Source organism: Paroedura picta, chromosome 2 (assembly GCF_049243985.1).
Source record: "Paroedura picta isolate Pp20150507F chromosome 2, Ppicta_v3.0, whole genome shotgun sequence".
In the NCBI taxonomy this organism is placed as follows: Eukaryota; Metazoa; Chordata; class Lepidosauria; order Squamata; family Gekkonidae; genus Paroedura; species Paroedura picta.
This window is the reverse complement of record NC_135370.1, coordinates 132,559,030-132,584,653: the sequence shown is the minus strand read 5'-3', so window position 1 is coordinate 132,584,653 and position 25,624 is coordinate 132,559,030. Positions and strand designations below refer to the sequence as shown.

At 41.8% G+C, this 25,624-nt stretch overlaps 2 protein-coding genes across 4 annotated transcripts in view; one reads left to right on the top strand and one right to left on the bottom strand.

Annotated features, from left to right (window-relative positions):
- ITPKA (inositol-trisphosphate 3-kinase A) overlaps window positions 1-20,565 on the top strand; it is a 72,967-nt gene extending 52,402 nt beyond the window's left edge. The window contains exons 2-7 of the mRNA XM_077322821.1: window positions 59-155; window positions 2,398-2,611; window positions 6,700-6,904; window positions 12,966-13,067; window positions 14,339-14,410; window positions 15,855-20,565. Coding sequence (XP_077178936.1) covers window positions 59-155; window positions 2,398-2,611; window positions 6,700-6,904; window positions 12,966-13,067; window positions 14,339-14,410; window positions 15,855-16,058 — 894 coding nt within the window. The 3' untranslated portion in view covers window positions 16,059-20,565. The remainder of the gene's footprint in view (window positions 1-58; window positions 156-2,397; window positions 2,612-6,699; window positions 6,905-12,965; window positions 13,068-14,338; window positions 14,411-15,854) is intronic.
- Window positions 20,566-21,894: 1,329 nt separating this feature from the next.
- Window positions 21,895-25,624, bottom strand: part of LTK (leukocyte receptor tyrosine kinase) — a 124,808-nt gene continuing 121,078 nt past the window's right edge. For all 3 annotated transcript variants that reach the window (XM_077322818.1, XM_077322819.1, XM_077322820.1), the window contains one exon: window positions 21,895-25,424. In XM_077322818.1, coding sequence (XP_077178933.1) covers window positions 24,657-25,424 — 768 coding nt within the window. In that variant the 3' untranslated portion in view covers window positions 21,895-24,656. The remainder of the gene's footprint in view (window positions 25,425-25,624) is intronic.

Below are 25,624 nucleotides of genomic sequence, written 5' to 3'. Positions count from 1 at the left end.
TGCTTGGCATACTCTACATGAGTGGGTTGAAGTGGATTTTTTCTGCTTTTTGTTTCAGAAAAAAGCATGGCAGACAATAAAAACCATTGTCAGCTTGCCAGTCATCAGTCCCTTCAAGAAGCGGTACTCCTGGGTACAACTGGCTGGTCACACAGGTAAAAACAAAAACTTTCCTGCTTTGTTCGGCCATTGCAAAAAAATTGATAATAAAATTGCAATGTTTATGAAGGACTTCTGACCTTAAAATAAGTCTACCTTCTTTATCTCAGTATTCCAAAATGGTTAGCCCATTTTGTGAACACTGTGTGAAGTTTAAAAAAAATGAAATACATGCTATCCTGTTTCATAATTTTCAGAAGATGAATCATAGATCTGAGTAAGCACAGCTAGACTGTTTTGCCTAGCTGGATGGAACATTTGGTTTACATGAAGACATATCTTCTGTAACCAATCTGACAAAGAAGCAAAATATGCACTTTAGGAATAACTGTTAGTTATTTTTCTCAGTGAGGTGTCTGTACACACATGCAAATAACCACATCTGTTTCTTGTATTTGGTATACTGCAGTTCAGATGCTCAGTTTTTCACTCTTCTTGTATGAAATTTCTTTTGAACCTAAAATCCTGTGGAGGAAATAAGATCCCTGCTGGATCAGACCAATGGATCATCTAGTCCAGCATCCCGACTCATACAGTGGCAAACCAGTTCCTCTGGATGGCCAACAACAGGCATAAAAGCCAAGACTTCCCCGTAGTATTGTCTCCTGGCTCTAGAATTTAGAGCAGAGGTATTCAAACTGCGGCCCTCCAGATGTCCATGGACTACAATTCCCATGAGCCCCTGCCAGCGAATGCTGATGGGACTTGTAGTCCATGGACATGTGGAGGGCCGCATTTTGACTACTACTGATTTAGAGGCTTAATATCTCTGAATGTGGGCGTTCCCTTCAGTCACCATGGCTAGTAGCTACTGATTTATCCTCCATGAATCTGTCTAATCACATTTTAAAGCCATGTATTCCTACGGCCATCACTACATCCTCTGGCAGCACATTCAACATTTTAATCGTTCTCTGAAATGTAGTTGGTTGTAAATTTGCATGGTCACTGCTGGAGTAGGCTGATGGTGGAGGTTACAAAGAACTTGTGGGAAATTGGTAGCAGATAGGAGACCGCTTAACCAAGTAGTGTTTTGTTTAGCTCTCTTGAGGAAGTTGAAAGACTCTTTGGCCAAGCTGCTTGCTATATTTAAATGATTTATGCTAGCTTCTGTAGTCCCTTTTCTGACTGAGGTATGTGAAAGGTGTAAGCTAAATGGGAAGCATTTTATGGGAAGTATGCATTTATAGGAAGTATTCACATTTCCTTGTGCATGGCCTTTACAAAAATTGGTTCAGTTACAGCTCCTTTGATTCCAAAAGGATGTCCAGTGCTGGCAGCAAAAGATTGGACTAGCTTTATGTAGTTGAATGTAGGGTATGATTTAGGATTGGTCTCACTCTATGTATGGTGCATGAATTTGCCATGGGTTAATAGACATCTCTTCTGAAGAGCCTCTTGTGGCGCAGAGTGGTAAGGCAGCTGCCTGAAAGCTTTGCCCATGAGGTTGGGAGTTCAATCCCAGCAGCCGGCTCAAGGTTGACTCAGCCTTCCATCCTTCCGAGGTCGGTAAAATGAGTACCCAGCTTCCTGGCTGGGGGGTAAACAGTAATGATTGGGGAAGGCACTGGCAAACCACCCCGTATTGAGTATGCCATGAAAATGCTAGAGGGTGTCACCCCAAGGGTCAGACATGACTTGGTGCTTGCACAGGGGATACCTTTACCTTTAATACACATCTATGAATAAGATGTCATTGCAGTTTTGGAAGGGGAAGTTGCTCCCTCTGAACTCATATCCAGCCTCATGGCATTGATCATGTGGTTTATGGTGGATACATTTTCATCTTAGAACAGTAAGACATTGCAGCTGCATGATTCCAAGAGTCTTTCAGTACCTGGAGAAAATTGAATATGTGTATTCAAAATGCATGACTTGGCTTCTAGTCATGGGTTGCCAGTTAATAATTTCTTGCATACTGAGGACAGGTACATCGTAGATCTCAGTTCAGGACACAGTGGTAGCATTGTGAAGATTTAATCATATAATCTGGTACCGAAGTAGTAAAATGACTTAGCTTGTTAACTTTCAGTGCAGCGTAGTGTTTCTAGAGCAAGCCTATGTACACATTCCATGTGATTAAAAAAAAAAATAACCAGACACTGTTTGCAGTGGGTGTTCTTTTTATAAGACATGTACTGTCTTTCCAAGAAAGACTTTATCTAAAGGATAAGGGTGTGTTGGGCAATTTGGAGGAGAGGCTTTCCTAAGTATGTCAGCATGTTCTGTTTATTACAGGAAGTTTCAAGGCAGCTGATGGTGGGACAATTCTGAAACGCTACTCAGAGAATGAGGAGAAGTGCTTTGAGCTGTTGAAGAAAGATCGGTTATACTCCTGTGTCCCAGTCTACCATGGTGTTGTGGAGAGAGACGGTGAATCGTATATCCAACTGGACGACCTTCTTGCCAACTTTGAGGGGCCTTGTGTGATGGACTGTAAGATGGGAATAAGGTGAGAGACCCTGTAATCAGACTGTATTTTTTTTGTGATAGAGATGAGATAGAGCATACTTGGTAAACTACAGATTATTCATTCATTCATTCATTCATTCATTCATTCATTCATTCATTCATTCATTCATTCATTCATTGAATATATTACCCCTCTTGAACCAACTGTCTCAAGGTGATGGACAATCATAAAATACATCATTAGAGTAATATACCTGTAACAATTTAACTAATAAAATAACATTCAAAACAATTTAAAAACAAAAGTCTTTACTGCAACCGAGTTTATTTTTTTAAATTTATTTAATTTATTTTCAAATTTATATACCGCTGCTCTCCATTCAAACTCACGGCGGTTCACAATAAAACAATAAAAACCAGTACAACCTCTATAAAAACCCTTAAAACAATAAACATTAGCAGTAAACATTAAAAGTTGGCGATGCAGAGAATTCTAATTCCCACCCACTGTTCGACTTACGGTCAAAAGCTCTCTCATTGGGAGTGATGGTCCTGATCTAACCAGCACTAAGGGATCCCCCATTGGTAACTCCAGAACCCCGCCCTGGCCTCAACCATACGCCTGGCAGAAGAGCTCTGTCTTACCAGGCCCTGCGGAAAATTGACAAATCCAACAGGGCCCTTAGCTCTTCAGGGAGCTCATTTCACCAGGTTGGGGCCAGGGCCCGGGACAGCCAGAAAATTCCTAGCTGCAAAGCAGAGTGCCCTATGGGGGGCATAAGCAGATAAGCGGTCCCACAGGTAAGTAGGGTTAACAGTAACTCCAGTGGGGATCACAGGAGGGGAGGGGAAGGGGAGGGAGGCCTAATCTGGTTGTACTGACCTCAGCCATAACATTGATGGAAGAGCTCCAACTTGCAGGCCCTGCGGAACTCAGTGAGTCCCATCAGAGTCCTGATCTCATCTGGGAGCTCATTCCATCAAGCAGGGACCAGGGCCAAGCATACTTACATGGGGCTGGAGGTGTTCAGACAGTTGGAATTAGCTGATCGCAGCACTCTCTGGAGGACATAGACAGACAGTTCCTCAGATATGCAGGGCCCGGACCATGTATGACCTTGAAGGTCAGTACCAAGACCTTGAACTGGATGTGGAATTCAATTGGCAACCAGTGCAGTTGTTGAAGGACTGACCTTATATGGGCTTTCAAAGATGCTTATGTGAGAACCCAGGCAACTGCATCCTGGACTAGCTGCACTTTCTGGATCAGGTACAACGGAAGGCCTGCGTAGAGTGAGTTACAGTAGTCCAGTCCTGAGATCACCATTGTATGGATCATCATGGCTAAGTGTTCTGGGGTCAAATAGGGTGTTAGCAGTTTAGCTTGGTGAAGATGGAAAAATGCTACCTATTCTACTCTTGTGACTTGAGCATCCATAGTTATAAAAGAGGTTCTACCACTATTAATCTTTTTGAGAATAGCTCTTAGAGATGTACATCTGACTCTTTGAGAGCTGAAAAAATAGCTGGAAAATACCTTATTGATGTTTATTGGCTATTTCTTCAGCTGGATACAGAGGATATATATGTGTATTTTTGGCTATCAAGTATATAGCCAATCCCAGATAATTGCCCCAAACTTTGGGATTATGTGGGGAAAGAGTATAGCTGTAGTTGATGTTTAAAGCAGATGCACTCTCTTTAAGCATTGTTCCAGATGAAGCTGCAGCTTCAAGGACACATTTAAAGCGACTGTGAGACAGTTAAATGCCAATGGCTCCATTATAGCCTATGGCAGCAGTGGCCCAAATGTGGCCCTCCAGATGTCCATGGACCACAATTACCATGAGCCCTTATACTGACAGGGACTCAAGGCAATTTTAGTCCATGGACATCTGGGGAGCCGCAGTTTGACCACTTCTGGCCTATATGGGCCATTATAGATATTGATCTCCAACAGCTATAGTGGGGAACCTACTACGCAGGGATCTGGGGAGGCTGTCCTTTGAGGTACATGCAGCAAATTTTCAACATCGCTTCTGGTGCCTCTACTCAAAAGTCCCCCAAGTTTTAAAAAGATTGGATCAATGGGTCCATTTCTATGGACCCCAAAAGAAGGTGCCACCATCCTCAAAATGGAAGGGAAAATACAGCAAAAAAGTAGAGATATCAAACCAGAGAGTCTATGCAGTATAATGTGAAGGTGTGGGGGGCATTTTTGCAGAACCAGGACTACTGTGACAGTGCCAGGGGGGGCGGATTGGAAGCCTAGCATAGCCAATACATGCACAGAGTGCTAAGCTGTACCAGAGCTGTGTGCTAATGGCCAGTAAAACCCAGTGCCTTCCCTTAAACGCATTTTTCCCCTCCATTGAAAACAGTGGAGTATTGGGGCACCTGCTTTGGGCATTCTGTACGTATACTGTCTGTGCCGTGCTTGCACCCCCTTGCTTGGATCTGTTAAACTGGCATTGCCATATTGGCACTAGTTATGCTGAACATGCTGTATGTGCACAAGTTCTGTGAGGCCTGGAAAAATCTCCTCACTTTTGAGTTTCTACTGAAGAGACTCTCTGGCTTGATATCAGCCCCCCTCCCTTTTCTTTTGCTATTTTTCCCCTGCCAGCGGAAGTGAAGGAGGATTGGGGCACTTTCTTTGGGGTCCCATAGAATTGGACTCCCTGGTCCAGTCTATTTGAAATTTGGGGGATCTTTTGAGGAGAGACATCAAAAGATATGCTGAAAATGGGGTGCCTTTACCTAACCCCTCCAGGACCCGACTGGTTGGTTGGAGACCACTGGCCTAGGCCATATAGTTCATTGTTCTCTTTACTTTAGAGTGGTTTTGCCAGTCTTTCTCCTATGGTCTTTGAGACTCCACAGAGAGATTCTTTAGCCAAATGGCTCAGATGTTATTCAGAATGGACTCTACTATAAGGAGAGGTCTTTTGGATCAGATAAGTAGTCCAGCATTCTGTCTCACATAGTGGCCAACCAGTTTCTTTGGAGGGCCAACAACAGGAGAAAGAGACTGAGACCTTCTCCTAATGTTGCCTTATGGCTCCGGGATTTAGAGGATTAGTGCTTCTAAATGTGGAGGTTGGTTAGTACCCACTGATACCCATGAATCTGTCTAATCCCCTTTTAAAGCTGTTTATTCCTGTGCCCATCATTATGTCCTCTGGCAAGCAAATTCTCTTCTAAACAATGGAAGTAGGTCAGTAGACTTTTTGTTTTTTTACAAATGTCTGCAATAGATTTGATTAACTAGCTTCAAAGCCCGTTCCTAAGAATGGGCCTTGAAAAGGTCCCCTCCCCTGGCCCCCAGCCAGGCAGCTTAAGGTGGCTTTGGGCCGTAGCTCGCAGCCGGGTCAAGTGGGGTGGATGGTGGCTGGCCCGGGACAGAGCTCCTTAGCAGGCAGTCAGCAGACCGGGAGGCCCTCGTTAGCAGGGCCAGCCTAGCAGGCCCTGCTTAGCAGGCCAAGAGACCCTCATTAGCAGGCCCTCCACCATAACTCTTTACCCAGGGCCCTCTCCCCTTACCTGCTGCTGACTCCAGGCACTGAGGTACATCTGAGAGCAAAGAGGCTAGAGTCCAGGGACAGAGGGCAACAGCCCCAGGGGCAGCGCCAATCAGGGCAAATCTGGCTACACCCAGATTGGCCCTATTCCAACTTGGACAACTGGACACATTCCACCCCCTAGGCTGTTTCACAAATATATAGAGGAACCATGGATAAGAATCAGTCAAATTTAGAAACTGAAAAAGTGACAATTAAAATCCTCACAATCAAGCGTAAATGCCTTCCTAGCAGGGCATCTGACTCCAATATATCACCAATATCAGGTTTCAGCTTTGGAGCACAAAATTAAATTGTTAATGAATTTTCATTGGGTCACAGCTGCAAAAAAAGAGGAAAAAAAGGATATCTCCTAACACCTGAAAGCACCATTTTCAAAACCTATAGAGATGAAACCAGGATGATGAATTTTCCAGGTTGGTTTATTGAACTTACTTAGAAGAGTAGAATTGGTGTTATTGCTTAATTTTGGTTGGGTTGGCATGCATGCTATATTCAGAAGTTGCATAAGTTGTCAGTATCAGGGTTTTGTTGTGGTTTTTTGCAGGACATATCTGGAGGAAGAATTGACTAAAGCTCGAGAGAAGCCAAAGTTGCGTAAGGATATGTATAAGAAAATGATTGATGTGGACCCTCTGGCACCCACTGCTGAGGAGAACTCTCAGCACGCTGTGACAAAACCTCGGTACATGCAGTGGAGGGAGACCATCAGCTCCAGTGCTAACTTGGGTTTCAGGATTGAGGGAATTAAGGTGGGATGTCTTCTGCTCTTGTTTAATTGAGATGTGGTTTTTGGCAGCCTCTGTAGTAGCTTAAAGCTCCCAGAAATGAAGCATATCTACAAGCAGTAACCATCATGGGAATAACAGGAAGAATAAATTAAGCTGAAAATGAGTCAAGATCATAGAATCATAGAATCATAGAGTTGGAAGGGGCCATACAGGCCATCTAGTCCAACCCCCTGCTCAACGCAGGATCAGCCCTAAGCATCCTAAAGCATCCAAGAAAAGTGTGTATCCAACCTTTGCTTGAAGACTGCCAGTGAGGGCTGTTTGGCTAGAGATACTTGGGAATGATAGAATTCTGTTTGGCTAGAGATACTTGGGAAAGGAGGAGAAAGGGTAAGAGTGAACATAAACAAGAAACATCTGATTCAGACCTAATAAGTTTGTAGCTTCTACTTCCCCCATTTTTCTGAATATATGTTGAGTGGTGAGGATACATTTTCAGTGGTTACTGATGACATTTCTGTTTTTTAGTGCACACATTCTATAATAGCTTAATAGAAATGGGGGGGGGGGAGAGAAGGATGTTCACAGTAGTTCATAAAAAGCAAAATGATGTATCTATTCCAGTTTAAGTTTTTGTGATTGTCTTCAGATGTCCAACATTCTGTACATTGTCAGTTATTTTGCATCCTTTGATAATACATTAATTTAGTTGATAATGCTACATCTAGAATATTATTAAATCAATTTTTATAGATGGTATCCTGTTTAATTCATTGTGTAGCAGTAATCCTCTTAGCAGCTGTAAGCATAGTTGAAACTAACTCAATGTCTGAGGAAGCTACCAATCCTTCTAAATATCCTAATAGAGCAATCTTTGGATCTTGTGGTTTATTACTGCATTTTTGACAAAATTGGTTAAAGTTTGGATATGTCCAAAATGTTTATCAAATCTGCATGTCTGTAACTATAGTCTGTAATATTTATGAGAACTTGATAAGGAGTAGTAAGATTTTGTTGCAGAAACATTTTGCAGAATGGTCTTTCATACTCATCAGAATTAGTGTTGAGTATTTTCCTTAATCCATTTCTACTCCTGTAAATTCAACCCAGTTCATAAATCTTTCTCCCACTTGCTTGTGTAGCTAGCAAATAGTATCTAAACTGAATAACAGTGAGTAAACCTGTGCTCTTATTCTGCTACAGATATGATTGTCCCTAATTATATATTCAAAAGTGGGTTCTGGTCATATGTGTTCTCCAACTATATTCCTTATTTTTTTAAATGGAAATTATTGTATGTCCCCTAAATTATATGTAATTTCCTCATCATTCAAGATATGTTAATCCTTTAATGATTTTTCTTATGTATCTAATTTACTATTCTTCAATACATTAAAATTATTTCATGAAAAAACACGCAGTTGGTAATTAAACAAAGCAGAAGTTAAATATGAAAGATCAGGACTTGAAAATGGTTTACGTTTATCACTAAATTCTTCACCTCTTGCAAAAACCAGATCAAATCTCTCAGCTGCAGGCTTTTTTCCAGTGAAGATTTCAAGATCAGTATATCTTTTCCTAACAAACCATTTCTTTGTAGCTGCTAGTTTATCTTCTCTGTAATATAACATTATATACTAGGCACCCCCAACTGCCTATAACAAGGCATCCCCCCAGCTGCTGTTGGGGCTTTATTACTCCAAACAAATTTCTTAAAATGTTTTCCCTGCGATGCAAGGACAGCACATTTGTCCTTACATCTTGGGGAAAATGTATTTAGAAATGTATTAGGCAGATTCACATCAATTTTAAGCAGAGATTCCTCCCAACCAAGAGATTGACCATGTCTTCTGGTATGATAGCCCTTTGTCCACTACTTGAATCATGTATTAGGGTTATGTATTATGACAAAAGATCAAGATTTTATAGCATCCAAACACCCAGATATCTGACCAGCTAATCTTCTCATGTCACAGAACAGATTTTAACTGCATTATTCTTGACTAATGATGATATTTAAAAAATCCATTCTCGGATATCACCATAAATGTGTGTTTCTTGTCGACCACTTCTATAAATGAGACTTGTGGTCTTGTTAAGGTTAGAGCTATACTGTATGCTTAATGAAAGATTTTTTAGAGAAATAATGACACCAAAATGCATTCCATATTTTTTCCATTAACCAATAGCTATAGCCAAAGGTTCAGTGTGTGTAAAGTACCAGCAAGTCACAGCTGGCTTAAGACAATCTCAGCAAGAAGCTTTCAAGCCAAGTGTTTAAGCAGAGGTGGTTTGGCATTTCCCTCCTCTGCAGAGTCTTCCTTGGGGGTCTCTCTTAAAAATACCGATGCTGCTTAACTTCTGAGATTTGATGAGATCAAACTATTCTATGCCATGCTCCATCCCAGAAGCTTAGTAGCCAAATCAAAAAATCAAAGCCAATAGAGGACAACCTTGATGAGTTCCTGTGTGAATAGGAATTTTTCCAGAAATACCTCTTTCTGAGGTTGTACGTGTATGTTATAACCATTGCTAACTTTGCTGAAGAGAATGTCCTAGTCATCCATGGGACTGCTTGGACATTATTTGGTCAGTGTAGTGAAGTAGGCAAGTACTGTACCCTACCCTGCAGGGCTGGTATCTGATAAAAAGAAAGCAACAATGCCATTAAGCACCAGATGTGTGTTGCATTCTCCGTTTTTGTTGCTGCATTACCTACAATCCCAGAAGACTTTTTTTTGTGTGGTGCCTAAATTAAAATTGCCCTTCTAAGAACTTTTTTTCAGCCACAAGATATGTTGAGAGCCAGTTTGGTGTAGTGGTTAGGAGTGCAAACTTCTAATCTGGCATGCCGGGTTAGATTCTGCACTCCCCCACATGCAGCCAGCTGGGTGACCTTGGGCTCACAATGGCACTGATGAAGCTGTTCTGACTGAGCAGTGATATCAGGGCTCTCTCAGCCTCACCCACCCCACAGGGTGTCTGTTGTGGGGAGAGGAAAGGGAAGGCGACTGTAAGCCGCTTTGAGTCTCCTTCGGGTAGAGAAAAGCGGCATATAAGAACCAACTCTTCTTCTTCTTGAACTTTGGTGCTGTACCAAAATATGAATATATGCTTTCAGGTTGTCTTGCCACACAAGACTTAGGCTGATTTTGCAGAAAGCTGTCTCCATTTATCGTGCTATCTGGCAGCACTTGGGAGAGGCTTTCTTTTCTGTACTCCTAAGCATGCTGCAGTTAGTACATTGCTTCAGAATTTTGGTTGCCTCTGCCCACGGCTAGCACTGGAGTTGCATAACTTTCCCATGTTCTGTCAGACACCTACTTTTGTGTCTGAGCCTGCACCTTTCAGGGCAAAAAGATCTATCCTGTTGGAGGAAAATCTGTGAAACAGAGTGTGTTATGCATAGGCTTGCCTTGCAATTAATTGATGCTTGAAGACATTGTGTTTCGTGTGGGTGTATGCTGGCTGACTAACACTGTGGAAGTAAGAGCTGAATTTTGTTCAGTTTTTTATAAGTGTTAGCACTAATCATTGTGAATATATACAGGATGGGGAAGTTGCAATATAATTTGTCCTAAAAAGCAAGTCATGCTTAGGTATACTGCACACTTAAGAGAGGGAGAGGCAGGCACATAATGCAAAACTACATGCATCTGAATTTAATGAGCCTGACAGCATAACAATTCTAAACTAATCACTTCAGGCAGACTGCCAGATAACATTGCCCTGTCCATGGGCTTTTAAGAGCCAATTGATACAATACTAGCAAGTGCCTCTTTTTTTTTTGTGGGCAGCCCACATGAAAAACACCCTGGAAGTCCTGTTGTGGGAAAAATTACTTGAGATGGATTTGGAATAGAGAGCAGCAAGTAAGAAAATTACTGAACACCTCCTGATACCAGTTCACTGCTTCTGGTTTTGTTTTCCAGAAGCAACTTTTCCTTGATAGAGGATATTTGAGTTATACTTGCATGAATTAAACCTTAATGTGTGCTTTGGTCCTACACCTATGTGGATGCATAGTGTAAAACCTGACTTTTTCAGAATTTTAGGGAAGTGTCAAAGCTTACTTCTTGTCTGCTTGTTGAGAAGTCTAAAAAACCCTGGAACTGCATCTGTTTAAAGGGTCAGATATTCTAGGGAGCCAAGCACAGTTTCCAGGGTGGGGGAGAACTCTGCTACTCATGCTCTGTTGCTTCCCATTGCCTCCCCATTGCCTTTATCTTAAGTTTGTGTTGTCTCTCCCACCTCTGTGAATGGCCTGTTAATGTGCATTTTATTTGCTTCTTCAGAAAAAAATATTTAAAATACTACAATCTTCAAGCAGAAAATGCAACTAGACTAACATGGCAATTCATGCCAAAATTGTGACTAGTTTTGTCATGCTCAGCATTGGGGTTTCCAGTCATAGTATAGTTTTCTGCAGTAAAATTGTAGACTTCCTGTTTGTGGGCTGCTTGATTGAACATTCAGATGCTCTTCAGAATCTTATTTTGAGAAGTTTTATATGGATACAGTTCTTATCAGCTTCTTAAAGATATACAACTGAAGGCCGGCTGTTCCAAATATCAACTATTTATTTTCTTGATTTAGGGTTTGGCCAACATGAAATACAGATTTAGTAAGGACCATGTCTACCTGTAGAGCCTCTTGTGGCGCAGAGTGGTAAGGCAGCCGTCTGAAAGCTTTGCCCATGAGGCTGGGAGTTCAATCCCAGCAGCCGGCTCAAGGTTGACTCAGCCTTCCATCCTTCCGAGGTCGGTAAAATGAGTACCCATCTTGCTGGGGGGTAAACGGTAATGACTGGGGAAGGCACTGGCAAACCACCCCGTATTGAGTCTGCCATGAAAACGCTAGAGAGCGTCACCCCAAGGGTCAGACATGACTCGGTGCTTGCACAGGGGATACCTTTACCTTTACCTTTATGTCTACCTGTAGCCCTGTGTTTGCTCCTCAAAACCAAGGGGATTATCATGAGTTAAGAGTAGACCGTGAAGGTAGTTGGCTCAGTCTCACTTGCATTGCTGTCAGTTGTTTCTGAAGGCAAATGTCCCTCCAGTATGTGAGAAGGGCTCATGCATCTGTTAACAGAAAAGGGGACCAAAGTAACCAATTCTGCCTTTTTGCTTTTCTTACAAAAGCTGTGGCTGCCTTTGAAGGATGACAAGCCACTTCTGCCTGACTGTTGAGCTTCTGTACAGCTTTCCAGTGGCGTACCAGTTGTTTATGTCTGTGGTTTGGCCTGTTCTTTCCCAAACCAGGTTTCGAATGACATTTCTGAGAAGATCTACTTAAAGAGAGTTTTCCCACCATGTGGATAGGTGCAAATTATTACATGACCCTGGTAACAGCAACGCTATTTGCTGGTTATCTCCTTCCCTCCTTGCTGACTTTTTACCATTTTTAAAGGTAGTTGCCATGTCGCTATGCTACCTATGTAGCTGTAGCAATATCATTAATGTGGATTTTTAAAAATTATTATTATTTATTAGATTTATTTCCCGCCACTCCCCGTAGGCTCGTGGTGGGTCACAATAGTCTTATCCCCATTAAAATACACATAAAAAGACTTTAAAAACAGTCCCAACATGGCGGAAGCTCTCATTATTCCTACCCCCTGCTATCAGAGTGGCAGGGAGGGTGGGGAGGAGATCTAACTTACTAGGTCCGGGGGGGGGGGGAATGCTGGCACTCATTTGCTGACCCCGGCCTCAACCAAAAACCTGGCGGAAGAGCTCTGTCTTGCAGGCCCTGCGGAAAGCTGGTTAATTCCGCAGGGCCCGCAGCTCACCCGGGAGCTCATTCCACCAAGTAGGGGCCAGGACCGAATAGGCCCTGGCCCTGGTCGAGGCCAGGCGCGTTTCTTTAGGGCCAGGCAGAAAGGTCTTTTTCTGTTAGCAGGGGAAAGGTGGGTACAGAACAGAGACTCTTCCCCCTCATTATGGATGCTCCTTTGCATTTACATTGCATTTAAATTAATGAATTCTCAACAGCTAATTGTCTTTGTGAAATCAGTTAAACAAAGCTGGCATTGGGCCAAAATTACTTCTCTGCTCTCTCTTCCTTTTATGACTTAAAGAAAGCCGATGGGACCTGTAATACCAACTTCAAGACAACCAAGACATGGGAGCAAGTTCAACAAGTTTTTATGGAATTCATTAAGGAAGATACAGTTATATTGGTAAGCCCTGATTTTTGAAACAGAATAATCTGCGTGAGAGTTCTTGTAGTATTTTAATTCATGTGGTGTTACCGTTCCAGAGTAACAGTGTGGTGACTTTTCAGTTAAATGCCCCATTCTTGCAAATGCATTCATTCATTCCACTTTCCAGTCAAAATAGAAAAAACTCTTTACAAGAATTCAAATATCAATTAAAATACAATCAGAAAAAAGGCAGAGTGGTGTCCAGGCACTAGTAGGGAGGGCTCCTGTTGCCTGACCCCCCTCTTCCCATGTTGTTGGTCGCTGGAGTGAGCAAGAGCTGGATGAAACACATGATGAAGCACTTGATGGAGATAATGGCCAGGGCTTTATGCAGGTCAGGATCCTGTGTGAGTGCTATACACATTTAGAATCAGCACTCAGTATCAGTAGTTCTGTTCAGCAGCTTGAGAACTGGCACTCTCTCTTATGGCATCCACCACAACTCCACAATTCACAATTCATACTTCATATAGTGTACAATTTGATAGCTGATGATGAATTTTGATTTTTTTTTAATTTAGAGGAGAATGAAACATTCCTACTTTATAGTTTACTTTCCATTGTAGAGTGCACAGGGATACTCTGAAAGATGCAGGGATGTATCAGGGAGCCCTGATTCAAAATAAGCATTTGTCCTCCTCCCAAATTAGCAAAGGGAAGGAAAACTGCTATGTTGGTTTTTTCTCAGCTTGGAGAAGGAAGGAAGCTTTCAAGAATCAGTGAACTGGGATGTGAGGAAATCCATGTTACTTCTCCCTGGGCTTTGATGTAGTGGCTTAGACATTTCAGGGTAGGTTGACACAGAATGTATCTCTGATCTGACAGTCACTACTTAGACCAAAAGCATATAGCTGCTTCGAATGAGTTTTGGTTCCATGGGTAGGGGTTGATCAAACTACAAGAGACTCATGCTTTGATGCTTCACTGATACTTAATTGTTCTTTATTTTGCTCTATGAATTAAAAGGTATTACTTATTTGCAAGATGTGCTTCGCAGTTGAAGAATTGATGGAGTATGATTTTCAAAAAAAATTATCCTGTGAAACTCCCACTCTCAGAGTTTTTTTGGATTGTGCTTATTTTTGTTTTCAATAACTCTCATATTATTCATGGGCACTATTTCTCTGATGGAACTTCCACTACATCAGAGTTGATTGGGCTTTTCTTTTTGAATTGTGTTCTCATTTTTGATATGGCATTACATTTTTACAGTGATCCTGACTCCCTCCCCCTCTCTCTCCGAACAGAAAAAATACTTGAAGCGCCTGTATGAAATTCGAACTATCCTTGAGTCTTCTGACTTCTTTAAACGGCATGAGGTGAGTTGAAGGTGGCTTTCCCCCTTCTGCTGAGCCTGTCCCCCCCTCCGCACTACCCTTCACCACCCCTTCCCAGCCCACCCACTCATCCACCACCCTCCCCCAAAAGGACCTTCCCCACACCCTTCCTCCAAACCCTGCTCCGTTCCCTTCAAGCTACCTCCTACCTGCCTCCCTTCCTTTCGTCCTTCCTCCCAGCATTCTCTTTGTCCTTCCTTCCTTCCTTCCTTCCTTCCTTCCTTCCTTCCTTCCTTCCTTCCTTCCTTCCTTCCTTCCTTCCTTCCTTCCTTCCTTCCTTCCTTCCTCCCTTCCTCCCTTCCTTCCTTAATTTCTCTCTCTTCCCTATCTGCCTCTATCTCTCAGCCTCTTTCTCTCCCTCTTCCTTCCTCTCTTTCTTTCTTTCCCACTCCGCTAGTGCCCGCTGTATTTTGCCTACATTGGGCTTAAGATCTAGTCCCTTTAATAATGTCTTAATCTATGGAAATGGATAGTTGAAATGGTTGGAGGGTAAAAATTTTCATGGCAGGGGATTTTTACTGGGATATTTTACTGTTTTGTGGGATATATGTAAACTGCCACGAGCCCTTTGTTCCGGGAGTGGCAGTCTAAAAATGTGAAAATAAATAAATAATATTATTAGATTTTATTATTAGATTTATTACCCACCAGTATTGAGGAATGTCTTGTGGTGGGTTACAAAGAGAAAAGACTTTGAATGGGTAAACAGACTTCAACTGTACATTAATGAAACATTTGATATGCTTGCATTAAGTAACATTTTCTGTGATTCTGAAATCTAGGAGTGGGTGTGATGTATAAATAGGGATGGGCATGAACCACATTTTTTTGTGTTTTGAATGATGGTTTGTGGTTGAACCATGAACTGATATGCTGGTTCATGAACTGAACTTGTTTATATCAGTTTGTGAGCCATTTAAACCCTTGCTTTCTGTTCTTCTGCAACTTCCATGAGCAACATTAAATTTTTTGAAGTTCGTGATGGCTCTTCAGTTTGTGAACATTGCTTCACAAACTAGCCAAAATTCCTTATGATCTTCAGTTCATGTGCTAGTGCTTAGAATAATAGAATCATAGAATTGGTACCTCCTGGGTCATCTAGTCCAACCCCCTGCACTATTCAGGACACTCCCAACCCTATTGCTCATCTTGCCTGTCCCCATATGTGAATATTTTGCCCCATGTATTTGAATAATTTCCTTAACTGTATTGTCTTGTGCCAACTAATCCAGAGAATTTAGAAGAAGACTTAGTTGAGCAGTGCAGCAGTTCACATCCTGAAAAGGAGGGATCAGTCTTAGAAACTAACTTGTTGGCTCCAAATTTGCGGATGGTGAAACCCATTAACTGCAAACTCTTATCTGTAATAGGTCTGACAGTTTTCAGAAAACAGCTCTCACTCTCTCTCTCTCTCTCCCCTCTGTAGGTCATTGGAAGTTCACTGCTGTTTGTGCATGATGATAGTGGCCATGCCAATGTGTGGCTCATAGATTTTGGAAAGACTACCCTTCTTCCAGATGAGCAGATGTTGGACCATAGGCTCCCTTGGCAGGAAGGCAATCGGGAGGATGGCTACTTACTGGGACTGGACAATTTGATCGATATCTTAGAAAGTATCTTGGAGAGATGAGAAGAGACTGGCCCACAATCTGTGTGGTGTTTTGCTCCTTAATTTTTTAACTTTTCCAGAATCAATCCTTTAGTTAGAGGGTAACTTTTTTTAAAAAATGAAGAAGGAAAAAAAAAAACAGCAAAAATTCTTGCCAGAATCTGGTGACATCCAGATTTATTTGCCTTTTTGTAAATACAGTGGAAACCCATAGCCAGCCTGTGGTAGGCCTGTGAAAACTTGAGCAGCACAGGGCAGTTGTGAGTCTTATCAAGCTAACTTCAGATTTTATAGAACAAACAGACTATATCCTGAGCATTCCACAGTGCATCAGGAAAGCTGGTTGTTAGCGAACGGAGTAATTTTATATTGCCCTTCAACAATCCAGAGTAAAAGCTAAATTGCTTGAATACCATGGGATGAGGCTCCTCGATAAAAAGGAGCTATCATCATCATCATTATAAATACTAGGCAGACTCCCTTCTTAATCGTAGGTTGTGTGTTCACACTAGAGACAGGGCTGTTCGCATTCCATGCAATCACTTGTGTACCATGTAACATGGGACATGGTATGGAGTGTTTAAGGCTTCTCAGCTTTCAAGTTTGTTTTAAAACTTCTAGTTCTCATGTGGTGCAGAACAGTTTGAAAATGTTCACACAGTGCTGCTGAAGCTTCTATTAGTTAGTGCAAGAGTTTGTACATCCTTATCCCCTCGGTACCTTTATATGCATTCCTGTCCCCTTGATACAATTTCTCCTTCCCTCCCAATACAGGTCTTTTGTCCTCTTTTCTTTTCTTTGCATTTGTTTTCCTAACCCATTCCTTGCCAAATATTGTCCACTGCCACAACACTCCCCAGCTACTTCTAGCAAATTTAGTCTGAATACAGAATAGGATTTACTACTTGCAGAACTTGTATGTATCCATCTTCACTAGTATAGCTTATTCTGCTTCAGTTCTGCTAGAAGACCTGTTGTACTATAGGACAATATCCTTATCTTCCCTTGTGAATGCATTTAAAGCTGTTCAGATTTTAAAATTTGTTACCTGAAACTACACATTCCAAACTCCCAAGTGTTTTGAGAGTGGTATAAGCACAACAGTGTGAGGGGCTGTCCAAAAGTGACCTGTTAAATTTCTGAATGTCAGTGGGACTCTAGAACCCTAGAGACTAAAAGGTTTTTACTGTAGCACAATAAGCTGTTGTAAACTAGAGCCCTGTTCATCTAATGTTATATTCTGAGGGTCAGAATCTGATTTTGCTGCTCACTGGCAACCTACTTGTTGTTTGATTTGCTTCTAGACCTGCTGCTTCCATTTGGGAGTATCAACAGATTTCTGTAAGAGTTAAAAAAGAATAGTTCTCTCCGTACAGAGAGATTAATTTAAAACCATAAACATTTTAAGTGCTGAGCACTTTCTTACAATGAAGCATTAACTGTCCTATCAGATGAACATGTCATCTCTACTGCAGCTAATAATTTTAGCAGCTAGCTTGATTTCCTTTATGATGACAATGCATCATGGGACTGAAAAATACTACGAAAACATCTGAGAAAATGAGACAGCAAGAGTCAGTATGGGTTAATTTTGCAAAATCAACTTGCCCAAGTTCAGTAGCTCATTAGGTTGTTCCATTAATTATGAAATTGAACCATACATTTTGTGATTGTTGACTGATTTGGAACTTTTCACATAAACAGATTTGTGTTTGTTCCTGAGGGCTAGATGGCAAAATTGCACAATTCCATAATGGACAGAACTTGAATCACTGGCTAATGGGGGATATTTTTGTCATCCCAGCTGCCTGATCACGTCTCATGCGTTTTTTTGTTTTGTTTTTGTAATCTGCTGAGTTCTGCATGCAGCACATTCTCTACTGTGGCAGATTCATGGGGTTCCCTATTGTTATCCACTTGGCTGTAAGCTGTGCTTGACTTTTGTTTTACAAGTATTTGCCCATGCAGTGAAACTCTTTAAGGAAATAGCCTCGCTTTATCCGTTCTTTGTGGATCAGCAGTGATCTCCCCTCCTTGCTGGCCACTTAACTTGGTATTAGTTTCAACAGGACTTGACTGTGCCTTTCTTACTTGGAGTAAGCAATTAAGTGTACCACTTCTTGTTGCAAAGAGTGGAGTAATCAAGAAACAGGGAGAAGAATGATACCTCTTTCCTTGTTTCCTGCTCCATACTTGCTCTGACAAGAGTTCACAGAAGTGTTGAAAAATTCTTGACCAAGTCAAGTTAAAAATTCATTAAAATTCAAAATAGCATTACTCAAGCTACAGCAGTACTCAAACATTCCCCATCTTCAGTGCAGCCTTTGCGCTGACTGTTGCTATGTTCTAAAACAAGTGATTTCAAATCAAGATGGTCATTAATCACCCATGAACTCAAGTTTAAAATCCTGGTACAAGAAATTCAGGTAGTGTGACTGATAAAGCATTTATTGGTTGAACAGTCTGAACATTTGAAACAAGACTGAAAATACCAGTTTTGCTGTATTTGAAAAGGTATTTTTAGTCATTACAAAGAAAGGCATCTAAGATGAAATGCAACACTGGCACAGGGCTGCTGGTTGCTTGCGTAGAGAGGAGGGCTGTGGAAGTGGCCAGTGTCATCGTGGCAGGTGTAGCAAAGTGGCTTGGCCGGGCCTTTTAAAAAGCTGCTTGCAGGGCTTGCTTTATGATGATAATTTCCAAATGGTGAGTTGTGGGCTGTCTGTTTTGTAGCACAAGAGTCTTCAAGGGAATACTTGAGAGAGGGCGATGGTTGTGTTTCCAGATTTACCTGGCATTGTTTGAAAGACTCAGGGAAGATATTTAAAAAGTAAAGAATACAGGAAATATATCCACACTGTAGCCAGTGATTAATTAGCAAGTAAGAAATACAGTAGACCAGTGGTCCCCAACCTGCGGGCTGTGGCCCGGCACCTCAGGGCCGGGCCGCGGCTCCTTCTTCCCTCCCCCCCCGAAGCGAGAAGCTCGCCAGGCCGCGAGCTAATCAGCCGCAAAAGCGGCCGATTAGCTCGCGGCCCGGCAAGCTTCTCGCTTTGGGAGGGGAGGGAAGAGAAGCTTGCCGAGCCGCAAGCTAATCGGCCGCTTTAGCGGCCGATTTGCTCGTGGCCGGGAGGGAGAGCCGCGGCTGCCGGCATGGCGGCGGCGCAAACGCGCATGCGCGGACTGCCACGCACACGCGTTTGCGCTGGGGCTGGCGCGCATGCGCGGGCCCCTGGGCCACCCTCTCCTTCCAATGCAACGCAGCGGTCCGCAGCAAGCGAAAGCTTGCGGACCGCTGCAGTAGACAATCCTCCTCCCTTCCCTAGTACTTCCACTAACTCTTGAACTCATAAAGCTGCCTTCGACGGAGTCTGACCATTAGTCTGTCAAGGTTAGTATGATCTTACTCTGCCTGACAGAATTCAGCAGTGTCTTAGGCAGAGCTCTTTCACATCACCTACCATCCGATGCTTATAACTGGCGATGTCAGATTGAACCCAGGATCTTTCTGCTTGCAAAGCATGTTCTACCGCTGGGCCATTCAGGGGACAGGGCAGTCATCCAGCAACCTGGGGCCTCGGTCACACGGGGATTCATTCTCCCTTCCTCCTTAAACATGGAATTTCTGCGCCCAGCATCCTCTATGCCTCCTCCTTTGCTACTGCAGAAGCTTACTGAGCTGCAGGGCTGCTCCCTGCTACTGGTTTTCAGTCAGGACATGACCAGCTGTTGTTGTCCAGCCTCTACCTCACACCAGCTTAATATTTACTGATGGTGTCTTTTCCCTCCTGCCTTGTCTTTTGCCAACCCTGTCTGTAGTGCAGTGTGGCATCAGCCCTCATCCCTCCACTTGCTCTTCTGCAAAGGGGCAATGTGTGAGGAAAGTGCTTTCTGTCTTTTGAAGCAAAGGTACTGCTTCCTATGGACTGCCCTTCTAGGGGGTCACGTATGGGTTAGGTTGGCACTCAGAAAGACAGAATGAAACAAGGTTGTGAGCCACTGTTTAGTAAGGAGATGTGGTAGGCTCTTGTGAAGGCAAACAAGAGGGACTCGGAGTTGGAAGATAACAACTTTCCCTCTGTCGGGGCTATTTTCTCTGTCCATCCCACTGGGCTGTTGTGAGGAACATACTGTTGATGGAAGCATTTTCCTTCAAAGAAACCTGCCATGGGTAGAACTGTAAAAGAATTTGTATTGCTGTGAAATAAATCTCCTGGACAATATAACATTGTGGAAACACACAGCCCAGAAAGGACAGGTGTACCTTTTATATGTGCAGTGAGAATATCCACTAAATATCCTTCTGCTGAATTTCATGGATAGATATCAGTGAAGGGGAAATCAAGTTTTCAAATGTCTGCAGTTGTTTCTGTTCGTATAAACCAAGACAAGAGACACTTGTCCTCTGCAGAGGCTGTTGATCAGAACACTACAGTGCAAAACAGGTACTGATTCTGACATCCCAGCAGAACAGGTTAAGAATGTTAATATTTTAAAATGTGCGATTAATAAACAAATTAACTGAGAACTGATGTCAGTTTCGATTTTTAATACTGAATGTTCTTTTGGGTCTTGGCATTTAAACATTCTTTTTCTTTGTGTATTGTGTCAATTAATCATTTCCTTTCTACATTATTTTTATAAAAATTATTAGTCATTAGACATAAATCGTATTACTGGTTTCTACTGTGTTAACAAATAGTCACCAACTTGTTCGGATTAAAGAAAGTGCTTAGAATTGACTCAGCTATTCAATGGGATATTAAAAGATACTGCTCTGTAACAGAGCTCCAAGAAGATTGTTCCCTATGTAAAGACTGGATCTTTTGTTGACATTGTGTGAGTTATTGGGGTGGAGGAACAAAACCAATATTTTCATTAATGATGACGTGTAATTTAGAAATATTCCCATCTGAAAGCAGCGATGAAAAATTTTCATTTGTTTTCAGATATTGGATTGAATCCTGTGAAACAAGTGGGGGGGGGGACCCATGTGCTCAAAAAGGCACACAGCTGGGAAGGGGTTGTTGCAGTGAGGAAAGGGAACTGGGTGGAATCCCCTCATCTTCCTTTTCTTCCAGCAGTGCTTCCATTAAGACAAGAGGGTCAGATTATTTCTCCTAGCCTCCCTTTTCACTGCAGCACAACAAGATGCACAGAACTTTGTCTACATGGGTCTCATGACCTCCAGAATTTGCTTTCGGGATGCCTTGGTTTGCTGAGCAAAGGGGGACAGTGGGACAGTCTGTCTGCAAACACCTTCTGGGAACAGAATCTTGCCAAATGCTGCAAACTAAGATTGTGCTGTTTCGGCTTAAAGGGAAGATTGATCTGTCCTCATGGACTTTGTTTCACCCATCAGATGCACAATGAAGAACTTGATCTGACGTCAGGCCTTTCATTTGAATTGGTGCCATTAATTGTAAGTTACTGCAAGAAAGATGGAGACTTGCAGCGTTTGTCCCTTGCTCCCCAGATATTTGAAAAGGGTTTTCAAATACACTTCGATCAAACAAATTAGCAAGGTTTTTGAAATGATACAAAGGCAACAGAGGGACAAAAATGTGTGTGTTTATATACCAAGAGAAGTGCATGTTTTCAGTTTGTAAAAAAATTCCCACATTTTGATACATTTGGGCCTAATCTAGTTTTCGTTAGTCTGTGGAAATATTATCCCTGAGGGCTGTGGGAGATCATTTATATGTATAACAAAGAAGTGTATACATGTGTGGCTGTGTTGTGCCCAAAACTCATTGGCTGGGATCTGGGAGGAGCTGGATGTTTATTGTACTGTATCACATATAACATCCAAAGACAAGACTAGGAATTTTAACTAGGTGATACACAAACAAGAGACTGTGTTTAAGAGGCTGTCTTTATTTCTGTGTTGCAAATATAGAAGTATACATTTATCTGATTCTGAAATTGCATAGAAGCAGGCTTGTTATCTGCATTATTTACAACTTGCCCCAAAGGGCAGTATGATAAGAAGTGTTGCCATTCTCAGAGGAAATCACAGATCAGAAGCGTTTTTAAATGTGTGAAGAAGACATCTGTGTTACCACAGAAAGCTGGATTCTGTCTGGATTCTCTGGTCGTGTGAAAGAGGACACGGGGTTGAGTATAGCCAAACTAAAGCAGAGAAGGGTTTTCTACTTAGAATTGCAATGAAAGCAAATGTGAGAGAAAATGGCAAAAAACATATGTGGAATTAAAGAAATATGGAAGGAGGACCTGCATGGAAGATGTAGAAATAGGAGTGTTGGTAGCCATTGTTAGAACTGCACACACAAAAAGAAAGCCAACCATTTTAAACATCACACCTTTTTGGTTTAGTATATATGTTACAAAAGCCTTTCTCTAAAACATGCTTTACAAAATCTATCAACTTTAAAGTAGACGGATAAGGAAACATAGTGACCTAGAAACCACAGCTTGATTTTTCTAAAACATTGCTTGAGAACAGTTTAGGAGAATAATGCTTAAGCCTAATTCACTTCTTGCTTAAACCAGTGGAAAGGGCAAACTGAAGTCAAATCAGGCTGAGGAGACTATTACATTGATGACTAAAATTGCACACAAATTCACAGATGCATTTTTATACAGAATGTAAAATATAGTAGTATTTTTTTGCATATAATTTAAGAACCACCAGATGGAACCATAACTGAACACACCATGAACAGGTTCAGGGGAAAAAGATCAGAAAATTAGGGCTTTAAAATCTAAAGTAGGTTTGTCACATAGGAATCGTTTCACTCCTATTAAAAGTGTTTAGGCTCATGACCAAAATATCTGGATTAATAGGAATGTTATTTTATAGGACTCTGTGATGGGAATGGTCAAGGAAGCATGTGGTTGATACGGGATGAGGTAGTCTGAGGGTATCTTTTGTGGTCTTAAAATAACCTGCTTCTATGGGCTGTTTCTTGGATTAGTATTCTGAAATGTAATGGTGGTCTTATTATAATTAACATATCTGGGGAGGGGAGTATTGTGTGAGGATCAAGCATTTTAAGTGAGCTTCCTGGATACACCTTTTAAAATTTCATTTGACATTTAAATGTCTAAATTCATTTTCGCGTGCCCACTTTTTCTCTGCTGGCATGGAAGAAACAGCATTTGTAATGAAAGTCGGTCTTCTGCGTGCTGTGGCCAGTTATACGTATAGCTCCCCCCCCCCCCAATATGTTGTGTGCTTTGGGGAAATTTACATTTTTTTCCCTGAAAGGACCATGCCAAACTTGGAGAGGAGGTGGCAGCCAGTGATTTCAGATGGGTGGCTTCCTGTACCTGTCATAAAAGCTGGGCACTGTGGGAGATATCCTGCCTCTGGCAAAACATCTGCCTGTGCTATGCACATAATGTTTAATTATGCTTTTTATTTAAGAACACCCAAGACAAAAGCTTTATTATGCCCTCCGCCCCCCCCTTTTTAGGAAGGGGGGTAGGAAGGGGATCTTATTATTATTGCACCACCATGTTGTGATGGTTTTAAGTCTGTTAATGGGAGCTTTAATGGGGTTTTAAGACATTGTAACCCGCCACGAGCCATTTGGGAGTGGCGGGAAATAAATCGAAATAATAATAATAATAATAATAACAACAACAACAACAACAACAACAACAATAAAATACAAGTATCCCTGCACTGACAGTTAGTAGGAAAGGGGTTTGAGTGTCCATAGGGCCAGCAATTTATGGAGCTGTTATTTATATTCTGCAATGGAGCCACAAGCCTTTAAACCAATAGTTTTGTGTCCCGATCCTTGCCTCAATCTGACAATATTGAGTACATATTGTAAGCTGGAGTCTATCGGCCGTTGGATAAAATTACAAAAACTGATAATAGTCTTTGGTTTAGAATAGATAACAGTTTAAAAAAATAAGTGTTCCTTGTCACTAAAGCCCATTAACAGAAAAGGTTTATTTCCCTAAAGATAAAGAAGGGTAACTTTTGAAATTTCCAGGGTCAGGAAGTGAGAACTTGAACTATAAAATGGTGCAAAATAATGTTTAGTGATCATAAAGGATAGTATCAATTCCTGTTACTCCTCTACAAGCACTGTTTTGTCTTCTGAATTTAATACTCTTGCAAAAGAACACACTCTGATATCTTCTAGTGACTTCCTTCATACTTTTTTTGTGTAGATATTAATGTCTTATAATGTTACTTTACCTTTTCAGCCATGGTACAGGCCCAACTGGTCTTATTTCCCACTGCTATACTAGGCTTATAGATGTAGGGAGCACCAACCATGTGCCAATCAGGAACTTGGCTGTTTCTTACTTATTCAACCTGACTATAGAGATGGATTTTTTTTACCAGTGTGGGTTGTATATGGCTATGGAACATTAGATCCTGAATCTTTGTAACAGAGACACCATTATCTTCTGTAACTCCAGATCCAGTACTGGCTGGGCTATATTTTATCATTTTGAAGGGCGTTGAGCATTTACTATGCTCCAAGACTGATATAGACAACATTAAACCATCTGCTTCTAGAGCATGGGAAGAAGAAAATGATAACAACAACAAAAAGCACATTTTACTTGCTCTTGCAGACAGTCATAACTCATTCCCACATCAAAGTCCTCACTTTTTGAAGGAGAACACCTTTATGCAGGTGTAACACTCAGATCATCAGACAAAGAAAGGCCAGAGTCCCTTTCTCTTGAAGCTTTCTCTGGTTTACTGAAAAGCTTGCCATCTCTGTGAAGGCTGGCACTCCTCAGCAGTGGGGCTGGCTCTACTTCCAAGTTTGAAGGCTGATTAGTTTCATAGCAAAGATCATCATAAGCATAATTCACATTGCCACAAGGGAAACTCTGTAGCTTCACTAGTTCGATCCCACCAATATCAATGTGAGGAGAATGGCTCTGACTTGGAGATGCTGGTGATGCTCGGGGACTAGGGGAGGAACTGCAGTTCCCATCGAATCCTGAATCTTCTCGGTCTCGTGTTACTTTGGAGCTGGGGCCAGGTTGGCAGACATTTTCCAAGACCCAGGACCCATAAGTTGGATTCCAAAGATTTTTGGTTTTATTCTTCAACTTGTGTGCTGGTTGACTTGTGGTTTCTGGTTGCTGGTCTGTAGTTGTCTGGGCCCAAGTTCCAGTGATAGAATCACCGAGGCAAAGAATGTTAGGTCCTTTGGCTGTGCAGTTAGGAAGATTATCCACCAGCAGCTTCTGTGGATATTGTACGTATTTGGGCCCTGGATTATAGTCTTCTAATGTTCTAGTGCTTTCCTGAGTTGTAAGAGAAGGGTTTCCCAGCAAAGGAACCATGCTGGTGGAGCTATTGGGATGGAACATGGTGCTTCCTTCATCCTCTGATGTTGGGTTACATTCAATGGGTAGTTCTGTGTTGATCACATCTGGGTCCTACAACACAAAAACGAATACTGGATTTTGTATCTACTAACAGTGATGGTCCATATTAGGTTCTTTCTCCTGTACATATAAACATACATATGGGTGTAACATCTTGATGATGTCTGACTGTTTAGTTTCCACCATGTGAGAGCAGCTGATTTTCCCTTTCTGGCTGAAGTCAAAGACTATAATGAAGGGGGGACCCCTCA